At 37.3% G+C, this 23,352-nt stretch overlaps 1 protein-coding gene across 1 annotated transcript in view; it reads left to right on the top strand.

The window, feature by feature from the left end:
• The window catches only part of ADGRV1 (adhesion G protein-coupled receptor V1), a 712,618-nt gene that overhangs the window by 576,447 nt on the left and 112,819 nt on the right, over positions 1-23,352 (top strand). The window contains 1 exon segment of the mRNA XM_078151750.1: positions 11,714-11,835. Within this exon segment, the coding sequence (XP_078007876.1) occupies positions 11,714-11,835 (122 nt within the window).

The following is a 23,352-nucleotide window of genomic DNA, read 5'->3' as shown; positions in this document are numbered from 1 at the left end:
AATGAATTATTTGACTGTGATAATATCAGGTAAGGAAACCCTGAGCCTGTCACCATAGCACAAACCCCACCCTGGACAGCTACAGGCATCCTAGGACAATTGTTGTATTATTTTGGATGAATGAATTTAATTTAACTTTCTTTTAAAAATGTGGGCACACTGAATGAATGAATGAGAATTCATTAAGTAATTACTATGTGCCGGATATTTATTCTTCTTGACCTCTGCAAGCCTTTGACACTATTGGCCACCCTCTTCTCCTTGATAGTCTAAGTTTTCATGATACTAGCCTCTCTTTCAACCTATCTGCCCACTTCTTCTCACTCTCCTTTGCTGGCTCTTCATCAAAGTCATGCCTGCTAAATGTGGATGTTCCAAAGGACTCTGTCCTAGGTCCTCTTCTCTTCTCCCTCTATACTGCTTCACTTGTCAATCTCATCAGCTCCCTTGGATTTGATTATAATCTTTATGCTGATGGTTCTTAAATCTATTTATCCAGCACTAGCCTCTCTTTTAGCTTCGAGTCTCTCATCTCTAACTGCCTATTAGACAACTCAAATTGGATGTTTGGTAGACATTTTAAATTCAATATATCCAAAGCAGAACTCATTATCTTTCCCCTCAAACCCTCCTCTCTACCTAACTTCCTGATTACTGTTGAATGGACCATCATCCAGGTCTGCTAGGCTCACAACCTAGATGCCACCCTTAATTCCTCCCTCTCTCACCCTCCATATCAAATCTGTTGCCAACACCTGTCAATTTTACCTTTGTAACGTCTCTAATATGTGCTGTCTTCTTTCCTCTCACACTGCCACCACCCTACTGCAGGCCTCCATCACCTCATGCCTGGGCTATTAAAATAGCCCACTGGTTGTTCTGCCTGCCACAAGTCTCTCCCCACTCTAGTCCATCCTCCACTCAGCTGTCAAAGTAACCTTCCTAAAGCACAGTTCTAATCATAATACCCCCCTTAATAATCTCTAGTGGCTCCCTATAACTTCCAGAATCAAACATAAAATATACTGTTGGGTGTTCAAAGCCCTTCATATCCTTCTCCCCTCACTTTTGGATATTTTTACACCCTATTTTTCTCACTCTACTCCTTGATCCAGTGATATTGACCTCCTTGCTGTTCCTTGATCAAGACATTCCATCTTTTGGCATTTCAGTGTCTATGTCCCATTCCTGGAAAGCTCTCCCTTCTCATCTCCACCTCCTGGCTTTCATGACTTCTTTCAAATCTCAACTAAAATCCCACCTTCTATGTGAAGTCTTTCCTGATCCCCCTTAATTCTAGTGCCTTTCCTCTGTTGCTTATTTGCAATTTATCCTGTATGTAACTTGTTTGTACACAATTGCTTGTTGTCTCCCCAGTAGACTGTGAGCTCCTTGAGACAGGGGCTGTCTTTCCTAGTATTCCCAGACCTTATTACATACAGTTCCTGGTACTTAAAATATGTTCATTGGTAGTAGGTGCTTAAAAATGTTTATTGGCCAATTTGATTAAACTTTCAAGGTCCTAATATTAAAATCAAAAGTGAGAGACAGTTTCTATCCTCAACGGACTTAACATTTGCTAAAGGAAGACAATACCAATAGGGGAGTGAACCAAGGAAAGGAGAATCATTCTGGAGAAGATGAAGGGAGTTAGGGGGTAAGGTATTCAGGGAGATGGACAGATATTTAGATGGGTGGATCGATGGGATGTGAAGTTGCAACGTGGACCAATGTCTAGGGTTAACTAGTAGATATATTGAACTAAGTACATTAGTTTTTATGTACTAAGTCACCAATCAACTCTTGGGCTTTAAAGTGGAAGTTCTAAGGAAGAATGGATTGATTTTCTCAAGTCTCAGAAGTATGGATCTTCAGTGGTCTGGATAACTAAGGTAGGCTATATGGGGTGTTCAGGAAGGACTAGCATCTCTGGTGTGAAGGCTGGCTGAGCCCTTTTCAGGGCTATACACCTACCTTTGGTGTCCACCTGCACCCAATTTTCACCAGTGGCTCCAAGAAGTGTGTGCAGCAGCCACACCCCAGTAAACTGTCTCAGCAGACAGACTAAACCAGGTTGAGGGTAACTGATAAGTCTTGAACCCATCAGTGAGTTAAGGGGTTGTCTATCCCAAGCATGTGAAGACTTCGCCCCAGTGGAATGGGCAGATGAGAGCAATTTATTCCAATGGCCAAAAAGGCAGCTGAAGCAGGCTCTATGGAGCACTTAGAGATTGGTCAGATGTTGAAGTCACCAAGGTCATCCTCTTCATCCTGGGCTATCACCAGTCATCTTGATTAATGTCTTGTGACTGGACTTTGAGGATTCTGGAAGAGAAGGCGAGTCTCAAGACTTTCTACAATTCTGCCTCACTTAAATCCAATTCACACAAGTGTCAAGACATCACCCCTGATGTCACTGGTCCTCTTCAAAAATGAAGGACAAACAACAACTCAGGCAAGGCACAGGACCATCAGACTGCAGACCCAGAGCAGGAAGGTACATCAGAGATCATCTAGTTCAGTTACCTCAATTTACATGTGAGGAAATCAAAGCTCTCAGGAATTTAGTGACTCACCCAAAGTTATCCCACCATTAGTGGGACTCAAACAAGGACTGAACCCAGGTCTTTTTGACTCCACATAGCACCTTTCCCACTGTACCACACAGCTAGCGTGGTAAAAGTCTCATTCACTATTGAAATTAGCTAGGCAAATAATTCTACCATCTGCAAGACTGAAGAAAGAAACGCTATTCTTATCCTAAGTAATAGTAAGGTTTCTGGGCTATTAACTCTCTTTCTTCAGCTCTTATGAAAGGAGTTCCACTGAGAATCTAAATTTGAAATTTTGTGCTATGTCTCACTTTTAAACTCCATGTTGATTTAAGAACTCACATTTTTCTTTATTCACCCTTGAACAGACTGCAAGATAAACCATTACTTTATATCCCTATAAAAGCTACTTAAAGTGGTTATTTGTGTTTGTTTCTTCCACCCAGCTGTACCTTTTTTTTACAGGTGACTAAAGTCATCTATTCCTACTAATGTACATATATCCAAATCACAAAATAGAGAATCAGGTACCTGAGGATTTGGGTTTTTTGTTTTGTTTTGTTTTGTTACTTAACATTTTGCAGAACAACACAAGCTAGGAGAGAGAGCAGATTATGATGCCTCTTTTATCTCTAAAATTCTTTGTGGAATTACCATAAAAAGCTCTGTGTTGGCTTTTTTTTTTCCTGAGAGATTGACTCTTATGCTCTGGTGACAGGATGGGGATCACATTATAATAGCAGGCTGTAACAATAGTATTTAATCTTCCAAATTTTAAACTCCACTGTTTGAATAAAATTTTTATTTTGAAAGACTACTGCATATTTTTCATTGCCCATCTTCCAAGTTTGGATTCTCTGCTGATTTTGGCTTTAGTGCCTGTAGCAACACTTTATTACCTCAGAGAAGCATTTCAAAGTGTGTATAATCACAAATTATAGGTCATAGTATGACACTTTTATGAAATAGAGCATTTGGCAAAGTCATGGATTTCTTTAGATGATATTGTTTAGACTTGTACTGTTAGAGATAGAAAGAATCTTACAGATCATTTGATCCCCTTCATCTCACAGATGAAAAACCTCAAGCCTAGGAAATCAAAGTCATTTACCCAGGGTGACAGAGCTAGGATATGGCAGAGTCCATACTTATATTCAGGCCTACATGCCTCTAAGGACCATTTTCCCCACACTGTAGCAACTTGCAGTTAAAAGAAGATCCAGATTTGGGACAATAGAGTTGTCCAATATTCTGAAAATATATAATAGGAATTAATAATACAAGACATTATGTAATTCATTCAGTCATTTTTCAATTGTGTCTGAATCTTTGTGACTGAGGTTTTTCTTGGCAAAGAGACTGAAGTGGTTCGCCATTTCCTTCTCCAGCTCATTTTACAGATGAGGAAACTGAGGCAAACAGGGTGAAGTGACTTGCCCAGAATCACACAGCTAGTTAATGTCTGAGACCAGATTTGAACTCTGGAAGGATCTTCTTGATTCCAAGCCCAATGCTCTATCCACTGTGCCATCTAGCTGCCCAGAAGATATTATAGATTTAATAACAAATCCCTTTAGAAATCTTGAATTTGCTCACTATCTAGGACCATTTTGGAGAAGGGAAAGAGAACACACACTTACTATACACTAAGCACTATGCTAAGTGATTTACAAATATTAAATTGATTCTTACAACAACCCTGTGAAGTAGATGCTATTATTATCCCCATTTTACAGTTGAAGAAACTAAGGCACACAGAGGCTAAATTATTTGTCCAGAGTCACAGAGCTAGTAAGTGTCTGAGGCAGTATTTGAATTCAAGTCTTCCTGATTCTAGGCCCAAAGTTCTACCCAGCACGCCACCTAGCTGCCTAGATTATTGGTAGTCTATAATGGTCTGTGTAGTATATACGTTTTCAAAGTTCAGTGGTAGAAATAGAATTTTTATACCATTTCTTTTCTGAATGAATTTAAGTCATTTAAAAGGTGAATTTTGTTTGGTCTGACAGTAAGAACAAAGATTGGCCGGATTCTGATTTTTTTTTCTTCAAACCTGTTTGCTTACCCTCAGTATAAATGTTTCTATTGACTGTGAGAGGTCATATTTAAACAAATCTTTTTTTTTAATGAGTTTTGACAGAAGCCAAATGAAAAGTGCAGTGTAAATAAATAACCCTCAAGAGAGCAAATATTGTGATTTTATAATTAGGATATGTTGCCTTCTAAAGAAAGTAGATATTAGATCATAAGGAAGCCTAGAGGTGATTAGTGGTAATTTAAAACAGTGTTATACATTCCTATAAAGATTCAGGGTAAATCATTGAGGCTGAAGTTCAACAGGTAATTGAAAAGAAAATATATCTGATTCTCAAATTCACTAATTTATAAATCCGGTTAGTAGTTTGGGTTATTTTTCCCCTCCTCCCTAATGCCAGATTATTCACAAATCCAGCTATTACTGTTTTTAAGATATGTTGTTCTGATGGTGTACTTTATAAAACTATAATTGCATGACCTCCATCATTTGAAAAACATGTAGCAACATACAGTTTTGAAGCCTTGGGCATATATAAGCTATAGAAACTATTTTATATTTGCTAATCTTACAACACCTGTGAACCAACATAAACAGTAACAATTTACATTCCTCACATAAGTGAGAAGAGGAAAACCCCCAAATTAATGGGCTCAGGAAATTTTAAGCTATAAATTTGTTCATGCATTGAACACATACACACATATACACCCAGAAAATTGGAGTCATTGATGTAATTATTTTCACCACAAATACATAAATATTATTTAAAAAGTTAAATATACTTTGGGGCTATATCTCTTCCTCTCAGTTCCCCATCTCAGATGTAAATTCCTACACAATAATTTCCTGCTTCAGTCTGGGGATTCTACCACACCTACCTTTTTTTTTTAAGTTTGAGGGTTTTTTTTTTAAACCCTATCGTATTTAGATTCCTCCTCTTTTCTTATAGTGAAGAGAATACCCAAAATTGTCACTAAGAAGGAGTAATTAGTTCACTCACATATATATCTAAATTTCTACACCATATCCTTGGGTACCATGCCATATATTAAATGTACAGGGTACTATTCATTTATACAATATTGTTGATTTCCAAGTACTCTGTGATCACTTAAGTTAGGTAATTGTGAGCACAATGGTGTGAGGTATTGTTTTTCCCAATTTACAAGTATAGATATTAAGCAACAGAAAGGTTGAGTCATTAGCCTGTTTCCTGTTAGGGGAGTGGTAACATGATTTTCAAACCTTGCTTCAATGATATGCTAGCATTGTGTCTATCAAAAGGGCATCATTTATTTAAACTTTGCAAAGTTTTCAATAATGCAAATGCTGTTAGCAATGACTGCAGAGACGACAACAACAATAAAAACAAAAAATTGAGCTTCTGTCTCACTGGGGAAAATGTTTTATAATGTTTGGAAGGCTAATCACTGGACAGGAGAGGATTCCTAGAGAAGCATGGTTAAGATGGAGTTTCCCCAGAGATCAGTCCTCAGACCTCTCTTAACTTACTAACTTAAAAGTAATTGCCTCTAGAATTCTTAATTTTTTTCTATGTTAATTTTTCTAAGATTTTTGTCAAATTTAATTTGATTCATTCAGCATTATTAACTTGGACTTTTATTGAGAAGTCCTTTCATTTCAATGACTGCAAAGTGCTGTGTGATACTTTTATGAAAATTGCTTCTTAAGCATAACTCACTGATTAATCTCTGGTCAGATGTGGAGAAAGCCTCATTTTCAGACTTTCTGATTAGGACATCCAAGAGGGATTCTAAATATGGCTGTAGGCATGTTGAAAGATGCGTTCTGAATTTTCCCTGTATTACAAAACCATGTAGTGTGCTGAAAACTGGCCCAGTTCAGTGTCTGAGCATGTCTGTATGCAGATGAGTGCTCAGCCCTCCAACTTCTGAGTAGCCAGCAATCTGAGCAAAAACCAGTGCTTAGTGTTAGTTGACTTCATCTTTGCCTTTAAAAACCCAGGTTTTTCTGACAACTCTCCTCATAATGACATTATATGAAACCTGATATCCTGAAGATTGGCTATGAAAATGAAGGAAGATCATTTTTTCCCACCTTTATGGTATATTTTCTCCCACTTGAAGAAAACAAAACACTTGACTTTTCTTGAGAGCTACAGATTTCCTTGGCCCCCTCCAGAAAATATTAGCTGGCAGCCGTAAAGTATGTGGTTCAAATAGAGTTGCTCTAATAACAGTTAATGGAAGATCCACGTGGTTATGTCTCAGCTAACTCAGTTATCCTCCTTAGACACAAAATTATAGCTTGTAAATTGAAAATTACATCTAGCCATTTCGAGATGAGACCATAATCCTAGGCTTGCACCATATTAATCTGACGTTTCATTCTAATAAGTCACAGTCAGATAAAACATCCACACAAGCGTTTCTTACACCATGCAATGGAACCACTGTGAGTCCATGGCAAGTCATATGGCTATTTATGTTTTCAGTGGATTGAGTGACTGCACTGAGAATTTGCCCTACATTCCCTACCCTTCGCCCACGGAAACCGTACCCGGCCTGTGCCAGTGCTGGCTTGCTTCTTGGCCTGCAAATTCAGACATGAAAGAGACCTATCTGCATCTTTTTAGCATGTAACCTACCCTGGGAAATCCAGCCTGTTCCTGAATCATCCTTAGAGCCAAGTTAGCTCTGGGTTTCCCCTAGGTCTTTGAGCCTGTTCCTGAATCACCCCTAGGGCAAGGTGAGCTCTGGGTTTCCCCTGGGTCATTGTGCCTCTATAGTATTTGGGATCCTTGGGACCTGTTTTTGAGTAAGAGTTTCCAATATCTGCCCCTGAGATTAGGCTCCTTGGGGTTATTCTGATCCTATTTTAGAAGAGATTTGAATCCTCAAAATGGTACAAGTTTCAAACTAATACCACTGGAAACTTTAGATAAGTTGGATGCTTTTGTTTAAGACTAGATATACTGCTGTTATGCAGTCATTCAGCTGTGTCTGACTCTTCATGACCCTATGGGCCGTATTGTCCATGGACTTTTTTTGGCAAAGATACTGAAGTGGTTTGCCATTTCCTTCTTCCATGGATTAAAGCAGAGGTTAAGTGATTTGCCCAGGGTCACATATAGCTAGTAAATGTCTGAAGTCATATTTGAATTCAGTTCTCCTTGACTCCAGGCCTAGTGCTCTATTCATTGTGCCACCTAGCTACCTCCTGCTAGATATGCTAGTTTCATTCTTTGCTTCAGCGGACCCTCTTAGGCAGTTTAAGTAAGGGCTTATGCTCTGACAGTTTGGGTTTGAACCAGAAATAGACCTTTCATAATGAAAATTATACAGTGTAAGCCAAACTATCTTCCACCTAAACTACCTTTCCTTTAGTGTTGAAGTACTAATGCTCAGAATTCCTCCAACTGGGGAACTCAAGTTTTCATTAGGGTGAAGATAACATTAGGACATTAGAAACAGGAGTTCTTCCCAAAACAGACCTAAAGTGGTATAGGAATAGATGAGCCCTTGCAAAAGATTGTGAGATGTAATATTGTGAAGATAGAAGTTGTTGAGACAACTCATTGGGATTATTGATGGAGATGAGAGTAAGCAGAGTAACCTGCAGCCCCTTAACACACACTTGCAAAGACTCTAATTAGAGGAATGTGACAATGAAAAGAAAAATTCTTGAAATTTGAACTAGCTTAGGAAATCTTGGCTGGATCTCATGACTCTTGAAATTGGGCCTTTGGGTTTTCCTTGGAATAGTTTGCAGGGACCATCATTCCCCTGTATTACCTTTGTTGTGTTAACCTGTCCTGCTCCCACCATCCTGATGCTGGTTTGGTACTTCTCTGAAATCTGGGTCTTGATATTCTATTGACTTGTGTACACAAGTCGGTGACTACACCTTGTTTATTCAGAACTTGATTAAATACTTAACTCTTGTCAAGAAAGCTTGCTAGCCCAGAAACACCCTAAGTACTTTCCTATCAAGAAATCTCAGCACCCTGAAACTACCCTGTTGCTAAATGCTATTAATTTCAAAATGAAGGAGCCACAGTCCGCACCCCTCCACACTCATTCCCACTCCTTATCTTGAAATCCTCCATCTTGTGTCCTCAGGGACTCAGATTGGGTTCTCTTATTTTACTTTGAAGAGTGTGTTTCTACATCTCTCCAATTGTTTGAAAAAAAAAGGCCAAAGGGATAAAATTTAAACAAGTTTCAGAAAGGATGGTAAACACAAGCTGAACTTCATGCTCACTTCTATAGGGTGTCATCCCCATACTACTATCAGTGGTATAAAATAATACAACAGGCCTACAGAGCTGCACTAGACTCTTTAAAAATGCGACGAACACAATTCTATCCCTATTTTCCAACTCAAAAGTACCTCTATTCCCTCTGTTAGATACAGTAAACAGTAGAAATAAATGATATCAATTCAGTTTTTCTTTCTTCCACATAAGTTTAACATATAAATTTCATGAGAAGTTAGAATTTCTTTGCAGGTTTTAAGAAGTTAATTGTTTTTGCTACCACCTTTTAAAACCAGTTTTTCTGTCCAATACAACATTTTTCTTTGTTTAATTTCATCACTGGATTTTGAAAATATGACCTTCCTAAAAAAGACCCAAATTGGGCTTTCTTGACATGGTTGTTATATAGGCAGCCTTATTTCCTAGCCTTCTCACTACCATATCTCAAAAAAATATATTATTCTTTCCTATTTTAAATGATCATTATTAGATTAATTTGAGGTTTTGCTACTTAGTGATCTAATTTGCTGATACACTCTAGATTGATACATTTTAAAAAAACTCACAGCATTTTACAATATCATTTCTAACTTTGCCAGACTATGAAGACTCAAATTGCTGAAAGCTAAAGTTTAAACCTAATAGGGAACTTATTAGTAGTTCAGTTATTTTGAAATGCTTGCTTTAATGGAGGTAGTAGAAAGGACACTGAACATGGGGCCAAATACTCAGTCTGCTACTTTTGAGAATGTGAGAGATTTACTTAAGTTCTCTGGGCCTCAGGTTCCTGTCAACAATTCTGTCAGGATTTATCAAGCACCTGGTATATACCGGGGGCTATGCTGGGTGCTGGAGATACAAAGACAGAAATGAAGCCACTCCTGCCCTCAGGGAACTTACATTCTATCAAGGGAGAGGCTAAGAACACATAAAAGTATGGATTAGAATTGAACAAGATGCTCTCCAAGGTCCCTTCTAGCTCTAGTAATCCTAATAATAATAAAATTTGATCATTTTCATTAAGTGAATACACTATCTACTCTCCAAACTCACTTTACTCTCACTTATTGCTTTTCTTACTTTCAAAGGCCTTTGAAATCAAGTCAGGTTTGTTTTATTCTACAGAGGTTAAGAAGATACAAACAGATCCCCCTTGAAGTCAACCAGCTCTTAATTATTTATTTTTCTCCCTCGAAGAGCTAGTTTTGGCACTGTACTTTGATATATTGAGCTGTTTATGGTGGGAAACCTAGATGTCTGTTTCACTTTTCCTCATTCCAGTGAATGAAAAATGAAGAGTCATTACTGTGGTAGAACTCCAAAATAAAATGGGTGTTGCTAATAAGTGCCATTCCATGATGCTGTCTTACCCAGCAGGACTTTCCCAGCACCTGATTTCCTTGTACTTTGCTCTAGGCATTCATAGAAGCAAAGGGACCAGATTTTCAAAGATAGCTGCCCTGTTTGTTCACACAATAATGTACGTGTCCCTTTGTACTGTGTACAGAGACATAAATAGAATTTTGTGTGTGTATAGTGGGTACAAAGTTTGCAATCTACAAATTCAATGCACAAATTGTGGACCAACTCTGGCAAATTATTTGACCATGGTTCAGGCATTTTTCCAGACTTTGGGTATTTTGCTGTAAGTAAAAGCAGATGTATATAGTCCTTTTATTGAATAATATCTATTTGTACTAAGAACAAATCTACATGAAAATTAGCTATCTCTAGGTATCTTTTTTGTAGCCCTTCTATAAGGGAGCCATGACCATGCGCTCCTGTAATTATACTAGGTTTTGCTTATGTGATTCTTATCTTATTTTTACAATGAGAATCACAAACCAGAAAAGCAACATCGGTGATTCCAAGAAAGAAATGCTGTCTCACTTAGTCTCCTTTTCCTATAAATCCCTCTACTTCTCAAATATCCTAAAGCTGCATCAATAGTAGCACATATGGCTCTAGGTTGGACTCAAAGATATGGGTAGATGTGGACTTTGAGGTCTGTCCAGAGAGTTTCTAGTTTCAGAGTCCATTCAGCTGACATTTTACTGCAGGAAAGAACTTTTGTTCATCAGTGTCTAGGGTCATAGGGGTATAGATTTAAAATCAGAAAGGTTCAGAGATATCACTTAATTCAATCCCCTCATTTTACAGAGATCTGCTACTTTTTCTGAGTCTTACATGATCTACCAAATGAATATTAAAATCCCCCTTTTAAGCTTAAAACACCCATAAAGAAGAGAAAGGAAAAGAAAAGAAAAAAGGAGAAATTTGAACTAAAAATATGCTGAAATGAAGGATACTTGAGACATATTGATAAATATCTAGGGCAATGTGTTCAAATAATTTCCACTTCCTGTGCTTAGCTTTATTCCCAGCTTCAGTTCTCCTTAAATAGAAAAGTAGATGATATGTTTGGTATTATTTTTTACTAATAGAAGCAAATCTTTTATCTCATTTTTATTTCTATTCTCAGCACACAGCCCTGACAAGTGGGAGAGGGCCTTGCATCTGGTTCCCTCTCACCTGTCTGGTTTCTGAGTCTGTGGGACTATCAATGTTACAGTTGGGTTGGAATGTATTTTCATTGTAGTCAAATGCTGATGGTATTTTGTGAATAGTCCAGCAGGTGGTAGTCTAGGAGAGGAACAGCTCCTATCATTCTACATCCTACTCACCTACTCACACACCCATGTGCAAAGAAGAAAGAGTGTCAATGTAGCAATGCATCTTATCACCACTGGGCACAGGAATGGGAATTTCAATATTTCTCTTCCATTATTATTCTCGATACATTTCCACAGTGTCACAAGAAAGAGACCAACAAAGAATCTCTGTAGATAGTCAATATTTTGAAACTGTTTTTCTTATTTCTAGAAATCCCACTGGTTTTATACCTGTTTGCTCTGATCTCCATTACATGGCTTTGGGGAGGACTACACATGGCTTATAGACACCTCTGGATGCTGGTCCTCTTCGTCATTTTTAACAGCCTGCAGGTAAGACTCAATATTTGTCCTGTTCCAGAAAACATATTCACCTGTGACTAGATAATGAACTTGAGACTTGATAGTTTCATTTAAATGTGTCAAGTGAAAGATGTAGGTGAGTTTGTACTAGCATGATGTCATGCAAGAGCCCCACTGGGAGCAAAATCTTCAGTATTTGAAATGTAGATTGAAACCCAAACTGTTCTTTACGTGGGGAAATATACTGCATTTTGGTATCCTCCCCTCAAAACTACAATAGAAATCTATACTGTTTTCATAGGTTCTTTTTCAATTCAATCCAGCTCACAATAGACGACCTAATTTTATGTTTGCAGAACTTAGTGAAGGCAACACTATAAATCTTGTGCATATACTTTCATCTCAGGATTGAGATTCTGCCCTTAATACCCAAGAACATAAATATGTTGAATAATGAAAAATGCCCATACTATTTAAGGCAGTCTCTTTCAAAACCTGACAGTGTGAATGCCATGAAATTCTTTTGGGCCAATGTGGAAAATGATTGACATCCCTCACTTTCTGTAACACCACAACTCAGGGACTTAAATTAGTCTCATGACTATGCTTGGAGAGTATAACTAGAAATTATATAACCATAGCAGGAATTAAAGCTATCCTTTTTTGTTACTCTTGCTAAATGGAAAACAAATTATGTACTGAAATGAACAAATGGAACAAATGAAGGCATTTTTCTTAGATTTATTAAGTGGAAAAATCTGTCCTAGGTTGTAATTCCTTGAATTTACTGTAGCATCTTTGGAAGGGTCTGATATTGCAAAATGTAGTTATCATACTTGTACCTAAAGCACCATAGTAAGCACTTAGGGTTATAGTATGACTTGAACCCAGGCTTGAGACTGATTTTCAAGTGCAGAATTGAGATCATAGATTTAGAACTGGAAGGATAATTAGAGATTAATTTGTCTAACTTTCTTATTTTATTAATGAAGATTCTGAGGCCCAGAAAGGTGACTTATCCAGTGTCACACAGGCAGTAAGTGCCAGATCCAGGATTGATACCCCAGCCCTAAGATTCCAAACCCCTTGTTCTTCTCACTGTTCCATACCAACTCTCGATTGTGTGGTTCATTTTATTGGCTTACATAAAGTAGCCCAAATATAGCATAACATGAAATCAGGAAGAGGAAGGATTGCAAATAGGTTAACAAGTTTAGAAAAGATAAAATTGGTTTCTGGCCAAACATCCTTGAAGGGCTGTTGAGATTATATGTAGATCAGATATACCAACATTAGTTGGTTATATAGATCAAATATACCAATATTTATTAGTTACATAGGTCAGATGTAGCAATGTTTATTGGTTATCTATGTATACAGTTCTGGGCTAGACTGTATAAAGAGAAGAAGCATGATTTAGTAAAAGCAGGACTTACCTTTGGGTCAGGAGCCTTGGGTTCCAATACTGACTGGATTCTAATTAACTGTTTGGCATTGCATAAATCACTCCATCTCTCAGGGTCTTCTGGAAAATGTGGCGTTTAGACTAAATGATTTCTAAGTTCTCTTTCAGCTCTAAAAAATTATGGGATATTAAAATAGAAAACAAACTCTCTCCTTTGGGGACCTTATAATTAAAATGTGTAGAAATACAACCACCCTAGCCAAAATCCAGGACACCAGTGAATACATAAGTACATGTGTACAAATTAAAATATGTTACAAACTGTGTGAGTAAATATTGTATACATAAAGATTAATAGCATAATCAAAGTTGGGTGAGCATTTTCAGGCATAGTAAACTTTGCATTTAATATAATCAATAAATATTCATATATTTGACTTCAATATAAGCTCAACATTGGGCCCTTTCAGAGTGCTCGGTGATTAAGAATGCAACCTAAAAAGCGATACTTTTTTTTAAAAAATTCTTATTTTGGTGAAAAAGAAAAACTGAGAAATTATTTGATTTAAAATAAGAAGAGACAAGAAACTTAGTCATTTCCTAAACATGCTGTTATAGTGAAATACTTTTAAAAATTGATCAGTGGAAAGGAACTTAATGATAGTAGTGCTTCTCAAAGAGTATAAATTATTTTCCTGGGTTCTTCATCAATTTTTATGTCATCATTGTGTACACCATTTAATCTACCCTTGCCTCAGTCTTCCCTACCATACATGTATATTTTTCACAATACAGAGCCCCTGTGAGGAACTCTGGTATCATAAGTGTCCTGAGGTACTTGGGCATGTGTTTTTGTAAGGATGACACATGAGGAAGGGCCATTCCCTTGAAAAGTTCTCAATAACATTATTATTAATAATTATAATCTTAGTAACTAGCATTTATGTAGTGCTTTAAGGTTTGAAAAGCACTTTGCAAATATTATCTCATTTTATCTTCACAACAACTTGAGAGTAGGTGCTATTATTATCCCCATTTTACATGTGAGGAAACTAAGGCAGAATGAAAGGAAGTGACTTATACTGGGTCACACAGCTAGTAAGTATTTGGAGCAGAATTTGAATTCAGGTCTTTCCATCTCCAAGTGCAACATTCTATCCAATGCATCACCTAGCTGCTCTCAGATTCTTCTTGATCACTTTCCTGCAGGAAGTTTAGACTATCTAATGATTACAGTTATGTGTTTGCCTAATGGACTAGCCCAGTTAAAACTCTTTGGATTGGTAGATCTGTGTTGTTTTAAAGAACTTTTGACTTTTGGCTCACTTACCTCACGTGTCTATATACCACAACTCCCATAATCCCTTTGTTATGAATAGTAGACACTCAAAAAATATGTGATGATGAAGAAAACTATTATTCAGAATATACTCTCTGTGAAAGATCTTGAGAATGAGTCTCCATTGTCCTACAATAATTGTGGTTAATAGTTCATGTTGATATAACATTTTGGTATTGTTCAGTCATTTCAGTCAGGTCGGATCAAGTCTTCATGACACCATTTGGGGTTTTCTTGGCAAAGATGATGAAGTGGTTTACTATTTCCTTCTCCAGTTCATTTTACAGATGAGGAAACTGAACTGAGGCAAACAGGGTTAAGTGACTTGCCCAGGGTCACACAGCTGGTAAGTGTCTGAGGCCAGATTTTAATTCAGGTAGATGGGTCTTCCTACTTCAGGCCCAGCACTCTATCCATTGTGCCCCAAGCAGCATATGCAGTCAGACAAAGGACAGAATTCTGTGTATGAGAGAATTTGATGAAGGTTTTGTACAGGAAAGGTGGCTGTGATTTTAGCTTCCTCTGACTGACAGAAGAAGAAAAAACATTAAGTAAGAGTGAAACAACAAAGACTTGGAAGCCAGAGTCAGCATGTTGTTAAGGGGTCACTGAAAAGTCCAGCCTGTATTAGAAATGAACAGGCTTTTAGTAGGTATTTACTAGGTATTTGATTAATTGGAGGTAGAGAAGGGTTGGAATCTAGCTTTAAATATCAGATTAGACTATAACAGAATTTTATATTGAGAAGGAACCTTAGAAATCTTTTCTTTCCTAGTGATCTGTTGCTCCCATTACATTTGTCATTTCTGTTTCTGCTTCCACTGGTCTTTATTCACATGTTTTCTGTCTCTGTTCTTCATTTCACAGATGAAGAAGCTGAAGCAGTGACAGGTCTAGGGTCTCAAAAGACTTGAACCAATAAGTAATTGGAAAACTTTGTATTTTTTTTATAAAGATTAGTGTAACAATGGTGTACAAGTTGGCTTGAAGTGGGAAGAAACTTAGGCAAAGGAGAGCAGTTAAAAGGCTATTTCAGTATCCTGGGACTCTTGGGCTAGAATGTGTGAAATTGGTGGGGAAGGAAAAATTGAGGGACATTTTAAGGTAGGACTTACTGGATAATCATTTGGATATAAGTACAAGTGATTTTACCATGTGCATGCTGTCATCATTGCTACTTGGGCTGGGGATTCCCCTTCTCCCTCACTGATAGTCTAAGTGAGATGCTGCCTGAGGCCCAAGAAACTTGCACTAATGAGAAGGAGAAGAGGGGTGTGGTGGGAATCACCCACTCCCTTTAAAGTCTACTGAGTAGGCTTTTAGTCATCAATTCTCTGGCACAGTATCCCCTTTCCATCTTCACAGTGACTAAGGGATTAGTATGGGATTTCTGCATCATCCCAAAACATGAGTTTTTCAAAACTAAGGCAGAGTATGTTTCTCTTCCCTTGGAGCGCATGTTAATGGATGCACCCATGTGGTACATAACAATTGGGAACATATCTTCATTCTTTCTTCTATATCTTCCCTAAGCTTCCCTTCACATGGGTTGTATTTTTCTCTCCTATCCCTATCAAATTCAAAATCCTGCCCATGATTCTACCCACTCCAACTAGCATTCCCCTATAACTCTAGTCTTTATTGATCTCCCTTTCCTCTAAACATTTAAGAGTTTTTTACAATCTACATCAAAGGATTTATTATTTGATCACATGTTGTCTTATACTGTTGTATGATAGTTGTTCTCTGCTATATTGGATACCCCTCAAAGGCAAGGATAATCTTGTACTACATGTGCACTCTACCACCACCACCTCCCCCAGTACCCAACACAATGCTCAGTACCTAAGGGAAATTCAGTAAAGATCTGTTCATTGATTCAGGAACAATTGCTTCCTCAATATTGTACTGCCACTGCTAGGTAGCTCCCTGTACATCACCACCTGCTTTCTATATTCTTTGTTTATAAAAATAGCCTGCTACCAAAGTCCTATTCTGTTGCTTTATTGTAAGATGGAAGTGATTTTGTATTCTCAAAGGCTGTGCCGGTAGAATTCAAACTCTGACAGGTCCTGCTATATTAGCAAAGTTTTGAGTGTGGCACTTGAAAAGACTAAGTCTGTTTTCCCAGGACCAGCATAATTAATCATGGAAAAGGATTTTATCAATAGGCTGGCCATCTGGTAATGGAACTTTTCTGGCAATGACAACCCATGAAACAAACAAATCAAAATGGCCTTCAATTCCAAGTAGCCCTTTTCTGCTTCTGCAGTGACAGTAGTAGAGAAGGAAGAGATCCGAGGGTACTAAGAATTAAACAGTTTATAAACTGTCCACAAACATTAATTTGACTATTTGTATTCTAAATGTGCAGTGCTTGTCCTATAACTAACAAGAAAGCCTACTGCTGGAAGAGCTAAATCATCTTGACATTCTGATTAAAAATAAAACCAGAAGAAAGAAGCTTTAGCTAAATGGAAGGATGATTCACAGGTGCTCCTTGGAGAGACAAGGAAGAGTTGTCAGGGTGGGTTTTATCATACACCCCAAAGCTACAAGAAATATTATCTCATGGAATGGTTAGATATCATATATTTTAGTGCTAGGAATAAGCATTTGCAAAAAGACCACCTAAAAATTTCAACTTATGCAATGACATTATTTACTGAGTCTTAAATGGTAGAGAAGTTCTATGAAGAATATGATAAGACCTTCCAGTCAAATCAACATATGTATTGGATATTTTATGACTTCACTACAACAGTGGAAAAGGTGAGAATAAGGAGGAACGTATAAGAAAATATAGGTCAAACAAAAGAGAGGATAAAGACCCTAGATTATATAGAAGTTTCACATCTCTATGTCATAAACATTTTCTTCTAAGGAAAGAATTAGTACGTCTCAAACATGGTAAGTTACCAAATAACATCACAAAGAATGTAATAACTGGGAGTTAACAAACAGGAAAAGAATCATTATGGACATGGGAGTTGTCACTGGATAGCTTTGTGTGCATAATCAGACTGTAAACTCATCAGAGCTAACATCAGAATTTATAATAAACAAAAAAATTGTTATGAGAAAAAGATATGGTGTACAATTTAAAAGATTTAACCTTGAATTACTTAAGCAACCTATTGAAAATAAAACATGGGAGATAGACAATAGAAATTACCTTAACATGCGTAAGTTAAACCAATGAAAATTAATTCCCATTGCAGGAAGACTCAGAAAACACCTTAACAAACATTTGTCATACTAGCCAAATGGCGAGAGATGGCTGCCAAAGGCAACACCAATTCAGAATGTAAACGACTCTATAAAATCTTCTGAAGAGGATAAAAGATGATTATGAGCAGTATCATCTCATAAAGCTGACAAAAACAATGGAGAATAAAACCAGTCTAAAGAAATCATGACATCCTTTTTCTTTCTGTCAGTGCTTCCCGTGGAAGGGCGCTATCTCTCCGCCAGCACTATGCCGGCCCTCAGACCTCTCATAAAACCTAAAATCATCAATAAAAGGACCAATAAGTTCATCTGACACCAGTCCAACAGATATGTCAAGATCCAGAGAAATTGGCGTTAAACCAAGAGGCATTGACAACAGTGTGCAAAGACGATTCAAGGGCCACACCTTGATGTGCAATATTGGTTATGGAAGCAATAAGAAAATAAAATACGTTACCAAGTGGATTCAGGAAGTGTTTGGTACATAGTGTCGAAGAGCTAGAAGTTCTTCTGATGTGCAACAAATCTTACTGTGCCGAGATTGCTCACAATGTGTCCTCTAAGAATCAGAAAGTCATTGAGAGCAACTCAGCTAGCCATCAACATCACCAATCCAAATGCTAGACTGAGGAGTGAAGAAAATGAGTAAAATACTTCGTATATTTTTGTTTGTGTTAAATAAAGCTTCCAACTACTAAAAAAAAAAAGAAATGATATGATAGCCAAGTAAGCAAAGTCATCCCAAGGAGATTCAAGGATAAAAGCAGAAGAGGACTACAAAAAGAGAGAGAAAATGGAAAAGATTTGCAAAAATTACTACAACAAACTTTTTTCTCTAAAGAATAATTGACCCACTATCCTTGGACCCTAACATCACAGGACCTGAGGTCTTTACAAAGGAAATAGAAATGGCACTAAAGAGAACAAAGCTGGGAAAAGTAAATGTATTGGATCAAGAATAAACAAAGTAGACCTGTATTAGAGATGATAGTTGTGGAGATATTATGGACTGAGCTACAAATGTTCTAAAGGGACAGGAAGATACCAAAGGCATGGGAAAAAAATTTCATAACTTATTGATTCCAGAAAAAGTGAGCACAAGAATATCAAGCAACTACAGAAATATATATCTATTCTCCCAACTATATAAAATCTTTAAGAGCTAACTGTGTGAATTGAAGACATCTTCATGGAGGGCACTGGTAGGGAATATTGAGGCTTTTGCAAAAAATATGCAACAATGGACCACATCTTTACCATCTCACAATTGACTGAAAGATGTAAAAAAAAATAAGATCTATTAATGAGATGTACTTATTTTTGTTGAATGCTAAAAATCATCTGACTTGTTAGAACAAAACAGTGCCTTACAGACTCTTTTATTACAACATATCTCCCATCCATATATCAAGATCATTCAGGATTCCTTAGAAGATGTAGCAACAGAAATAACCCTTATTCAGTGACCTTCCTATAATAAACATAGAAGAAGCATGAAACAGGGAGATGTATGCCTGCTAAAATCATTGCCACTGAATGGAGATTTACCTCAAAGTCCGAGAAAAGATACTCTGTGGATGGTAAGGACCTCCTATTTGTGGAGGACATTGTGTCAATTTTATCAAGCCCAAGGCACAGTAGAGCCTCCTATTATAGATCTGTAATCATTCAAAGTAATTTGGCCTATCCAGGGGTATGCTGGCAAATGTTTAACAGTTATCTCTCCAGGAAAAAAAAAAGTGGTAAGCTTTAAATTTAATCCGAGTTATTAACATTTTCTCTATTATTTTCTTAAGTCTAAACAATAAAAAACAATAAATCAAGCTGTTATTTGTAACATTTGTTGATTCTAAGGTATAAATGTTTATGCTGAAAATGTAACAATTAATTTCTATGAACCAGTTCAGGCTGGCTCCGGCACAACCCCTGAGCCTATCTATCCATACATGAAAGACCAAGCTGATGAAAAGTGTCTATTTTTCAAATTGTCCTATTTCAGCCTGAATCTGAATTTATTCCAGTAGAGCTTGTCCAACAGTATGCAGAGCTAGAACATAGGAGAGTTGAATAGGAAAAGAGCAGCTTGGGTTGCTTTTGGAAATGTTCAAGTTTCTTTTACTGATCCTAAGTTTCTCTCAAAGTTACTACGAAGGCCAATTTTCTCAATACATTTTACTAGTGTTGCTGCCTAGTAGCAGGACCAGGAAGAGCACTGCTTCTGAAAATTCAAGATGAACAATACCTAGAATACAGTGGAAAGACAAATGTGGGTGACAGCAGGGTGAAACATAAAACTGAGGCGGCACAGAAATGAGTGAGTAAAAGATATATTAAGGAATTTTATAATAGGAAGAGAAGATGGGCTAGGGTTGACAAACCAAAGTAGTCCACTCATCCTCAAAATATTGGGGGAAAAGTAAAAAAGTCCAGTAGGTTGGAGGGGAACCCTTGTGGTTAATTTGTAGAAAGATACAGACGAGATTCACGCAAGGTGGGCAGGCTCTGTATCATTAGGGTAAAGGGAACTCTTAAATCAGTGAGAACACAGATCCACTTGATTATTTAAGAAAGAAAATTAGCAACAATTGTCATTAACTGCCATTTATTAAGAATTCATTGTATATGTGAAGTCATTAGAATCATAATCTGTATTGATGATATAGCACTGTATAGAGAAGATCTGTTGCTCTCTGGGAGCACAGATCCTTGCAAGTAGAGATTATTTCATTCCTTGTATTTATACCCCTAGAGCTTAACCCAGTGCCGGACACAGAAGGCAATTAATAAATAATTTGTTGGTTGATGGATTCATTTTTCATGTTTTATATTCAATAATTTACATAAATCTATATTATGGTAAGTAAGAATAAATGAACTTTGACTTAAGAAAAATTACTTAATGCAGAGTAACATCAAATAACTGAAAACTAAAATACAATTGAGATGATATGTTGGTAACACATTATATCCCTAACATAATGGGCCCAGTTTCCTAAACCTATAGTCAGCACACTATGTTTATGCAACCTGTGGGAAGAAGGAAGTTTTCTATGGATTTCTGAGGTGGAAGCAGGCAGAAGGGGAAAGGTCCCATGGCAGCCTTGACCTTCCTTCCTCATGTCCTACCTCTCAGTAGGAGACTAGAGCAGTTGTTATTCTGACGTCCCTATCATTTTCCCAGATAATGAACAGCAGCTCCCAGCTTGCTGCAGTGTGGCTTTGGAACGTGTCTTTGAAAGATACAGACACTGATCCCATGGCTGGTAGCCACACGTACGCTGCCTGCTGGCTGTGTCTCAGCAATCTGCTGGTTGTTTAAATTACATCTACGTAATGATTCAAGCAGGCAGTTGGGAAGACAGAAGCAGAGACGTTTGCATGGTATTCATTGTGATATGTGACACACCTTGTAGGAGAGAATCAAGTGAATTAAAGCTTGAGTTTCTGGTATTTTCAACAGTATGAAAATCCTGATCCTTTGGGGCAAAGGTGACATAAACTATAAACTGGTGGTGCCTTAAGTTTGCTGACAATACTTTTGTCAAATACAGTTACAAGCAGCTTAATTTATGTGCCATTTGTGAACCTGAGAAGTAGAACTGCAAACTACTTTTCAGAGACTTTTAAATAGACTACAAGTAGCTTATATGAACTTATTAACATAAAAAGGACTTTCTCTAGTCCTACCAGTCTTTTAAAAAAAAACCTGTCATTAAAAGCGTATTATGTTTATGTGCACTTGTGTATATATATATATGTGTGTGTATGTATGTATGTATGTATGTATGTGTATGTATATATATATGTGTGTGTATGTATGTATGTGTATGTATATATATATGTGTGTGTATGTATGTATGTGTATGTATATATATGTGTATGTGTATATATATGTATATGTATATATATGTATATGTATATGTATATATATACCTATACATATATTCTTCAACAAAAAGGAAAGGAAGTACCATAGAACTCTGCAAACCTCCCTGGGCCTGTGTTGAAGTGCTCATAGATACATAATTGAGTTTTGACTTCCCTTCATCACTGTCTATGAATATTTAAGGTGCTAGATTTCATAACTCTGTAAATAATTCTGAAAAAGTACATTTGTGGATGGAACATCTGTCTTATGTGTGATAGCCAGAATGTGTTTTGTGTCTGAATTGCTATAGAGCTTGAATAACTATTTTTCTGGGTTGCTATAGAAGAGATTCCTACATTGGGTGGAGAGTTAGACTGCATGAATTCTAAGGTCCTTTCCAAATCTTAGATTCTGCTGTTCTAGTCTTTAGGCTTCATAGTGTAAATTATGTTACCTAATGTTGTCTAAAGTTATTGGAACTTCTTAAATGAGTCATACAAATAATTTTGCAGAATAATAAAAAGTATATGGTGGGCTGAAGTACAGCCATATTTTTGACAGTGCTCAAAGCTCTTTCTTGGTGTCGCTTCTCTTTTCTTTCTGCTCTCTCTTACTTGGTGAGTTCAACAGCTCCCATAGGTTCAGTTATCTCTCTGCAAATGATTCCCAAATTTATATATCCAGTCCTAATTTCTCTCCTTGTCTCCAGTCCCACATCACCAGCTGCATATTAGACATTTCAAACTGGATTTCTAGTGGATATCTCAAGCACATGTCTAAAACAGAACTCATTGTCTTCCTGCACCCCCAACCCAAGCCCTGTCTTCAAAACTTCCTTATTACCAGAGAAGACACTACAGTCTTCCTAACTGTGATCATATTAGGATCATAGATTTAAAGTTACAAGGTATCTTAGGAATCATCTAATTCAACCTCCTCATTTTACAAATGAGAAAATTGAGATCAAGAAAGATTATTTAACTTTCCCAAGATTGCTCAGGATTCTAATAGTAGAAAAAAGATTCTAGTAGAGGTGTTTGGATTTTGAGTCCAGCACTCTTTACAGTAAGCAAGCAGGCAACAATTTGGCCCTTAATCTTTTCCAGGCACTGTGATAAGCATCAGGGATACAAATATAAGCAGAAAAATAAGATAATCCCTGCCCTCAAGGAGCTTACATTCTAATGGGGGAAAGCAACACATAAAAGGGAGCTGAAAAGTGAAGGGGTTGAGGGATGGGGAGAAGGAACCCCAGTGAAGACATGGTAGTAAAGTCCAGAGATTTGGAAGCACAGCCAGATGGTGAATGAAGCATAGCTAGAGTGGGCCCATCCCCATTAATAGAGGCCCTGAAAGGAACTCACCAATGGGAGAAGGAGTGAGTTTGACAGAAGAATGTTCCAAGGTGAGAAAACCTCAAGTGCTAAGGAGAGTTAAGGGTAACCATGCAGCTTAGTCATGTAGAAAGTAAGAAGGGAATGAAGCATGATTAATCTGGGCACATCCACAAAATGGAGGACTCCAGAAGGACTCACCAGTGGACAAAGGGGGCCACTGTGGCAAAGGGATGTTTCAGGGTAAAAAGACCACAAGCGCTTAGGGAAATATGCCATCCCACTTCTCTAATGAATGAATTATAAGTCTAATTCTGCTTCTGCGGTTGTGTTCTGTGTTGAATTCTTCTTTATTGAGAGTTTTAGTAAC

Source organism: Phascolarctos cinereus, unplaced genomic scaffold (genome assembly GCF_003287225.1).
Source record: "Phascolarctos cinereus isolate Bilbo 61053 unplaced genomic scaffold, phaCin_HiC Scaffold_4;HRSCAF=312, whole genome shotgun sequence".
Taxonomy (NCBI): domain Eukaryota; kingdom Metazoa; phylum Chordata; class Mammalia; order Diprotodontia; family Phascolarctidae; genus Phascolarctos; species Phascolarctos cinereus.
The sequence above is the reverse complement of the archived record's forward strand: the minus strand, read 5'-3'. Positions and strand labels throughout refer to the sequence as shown.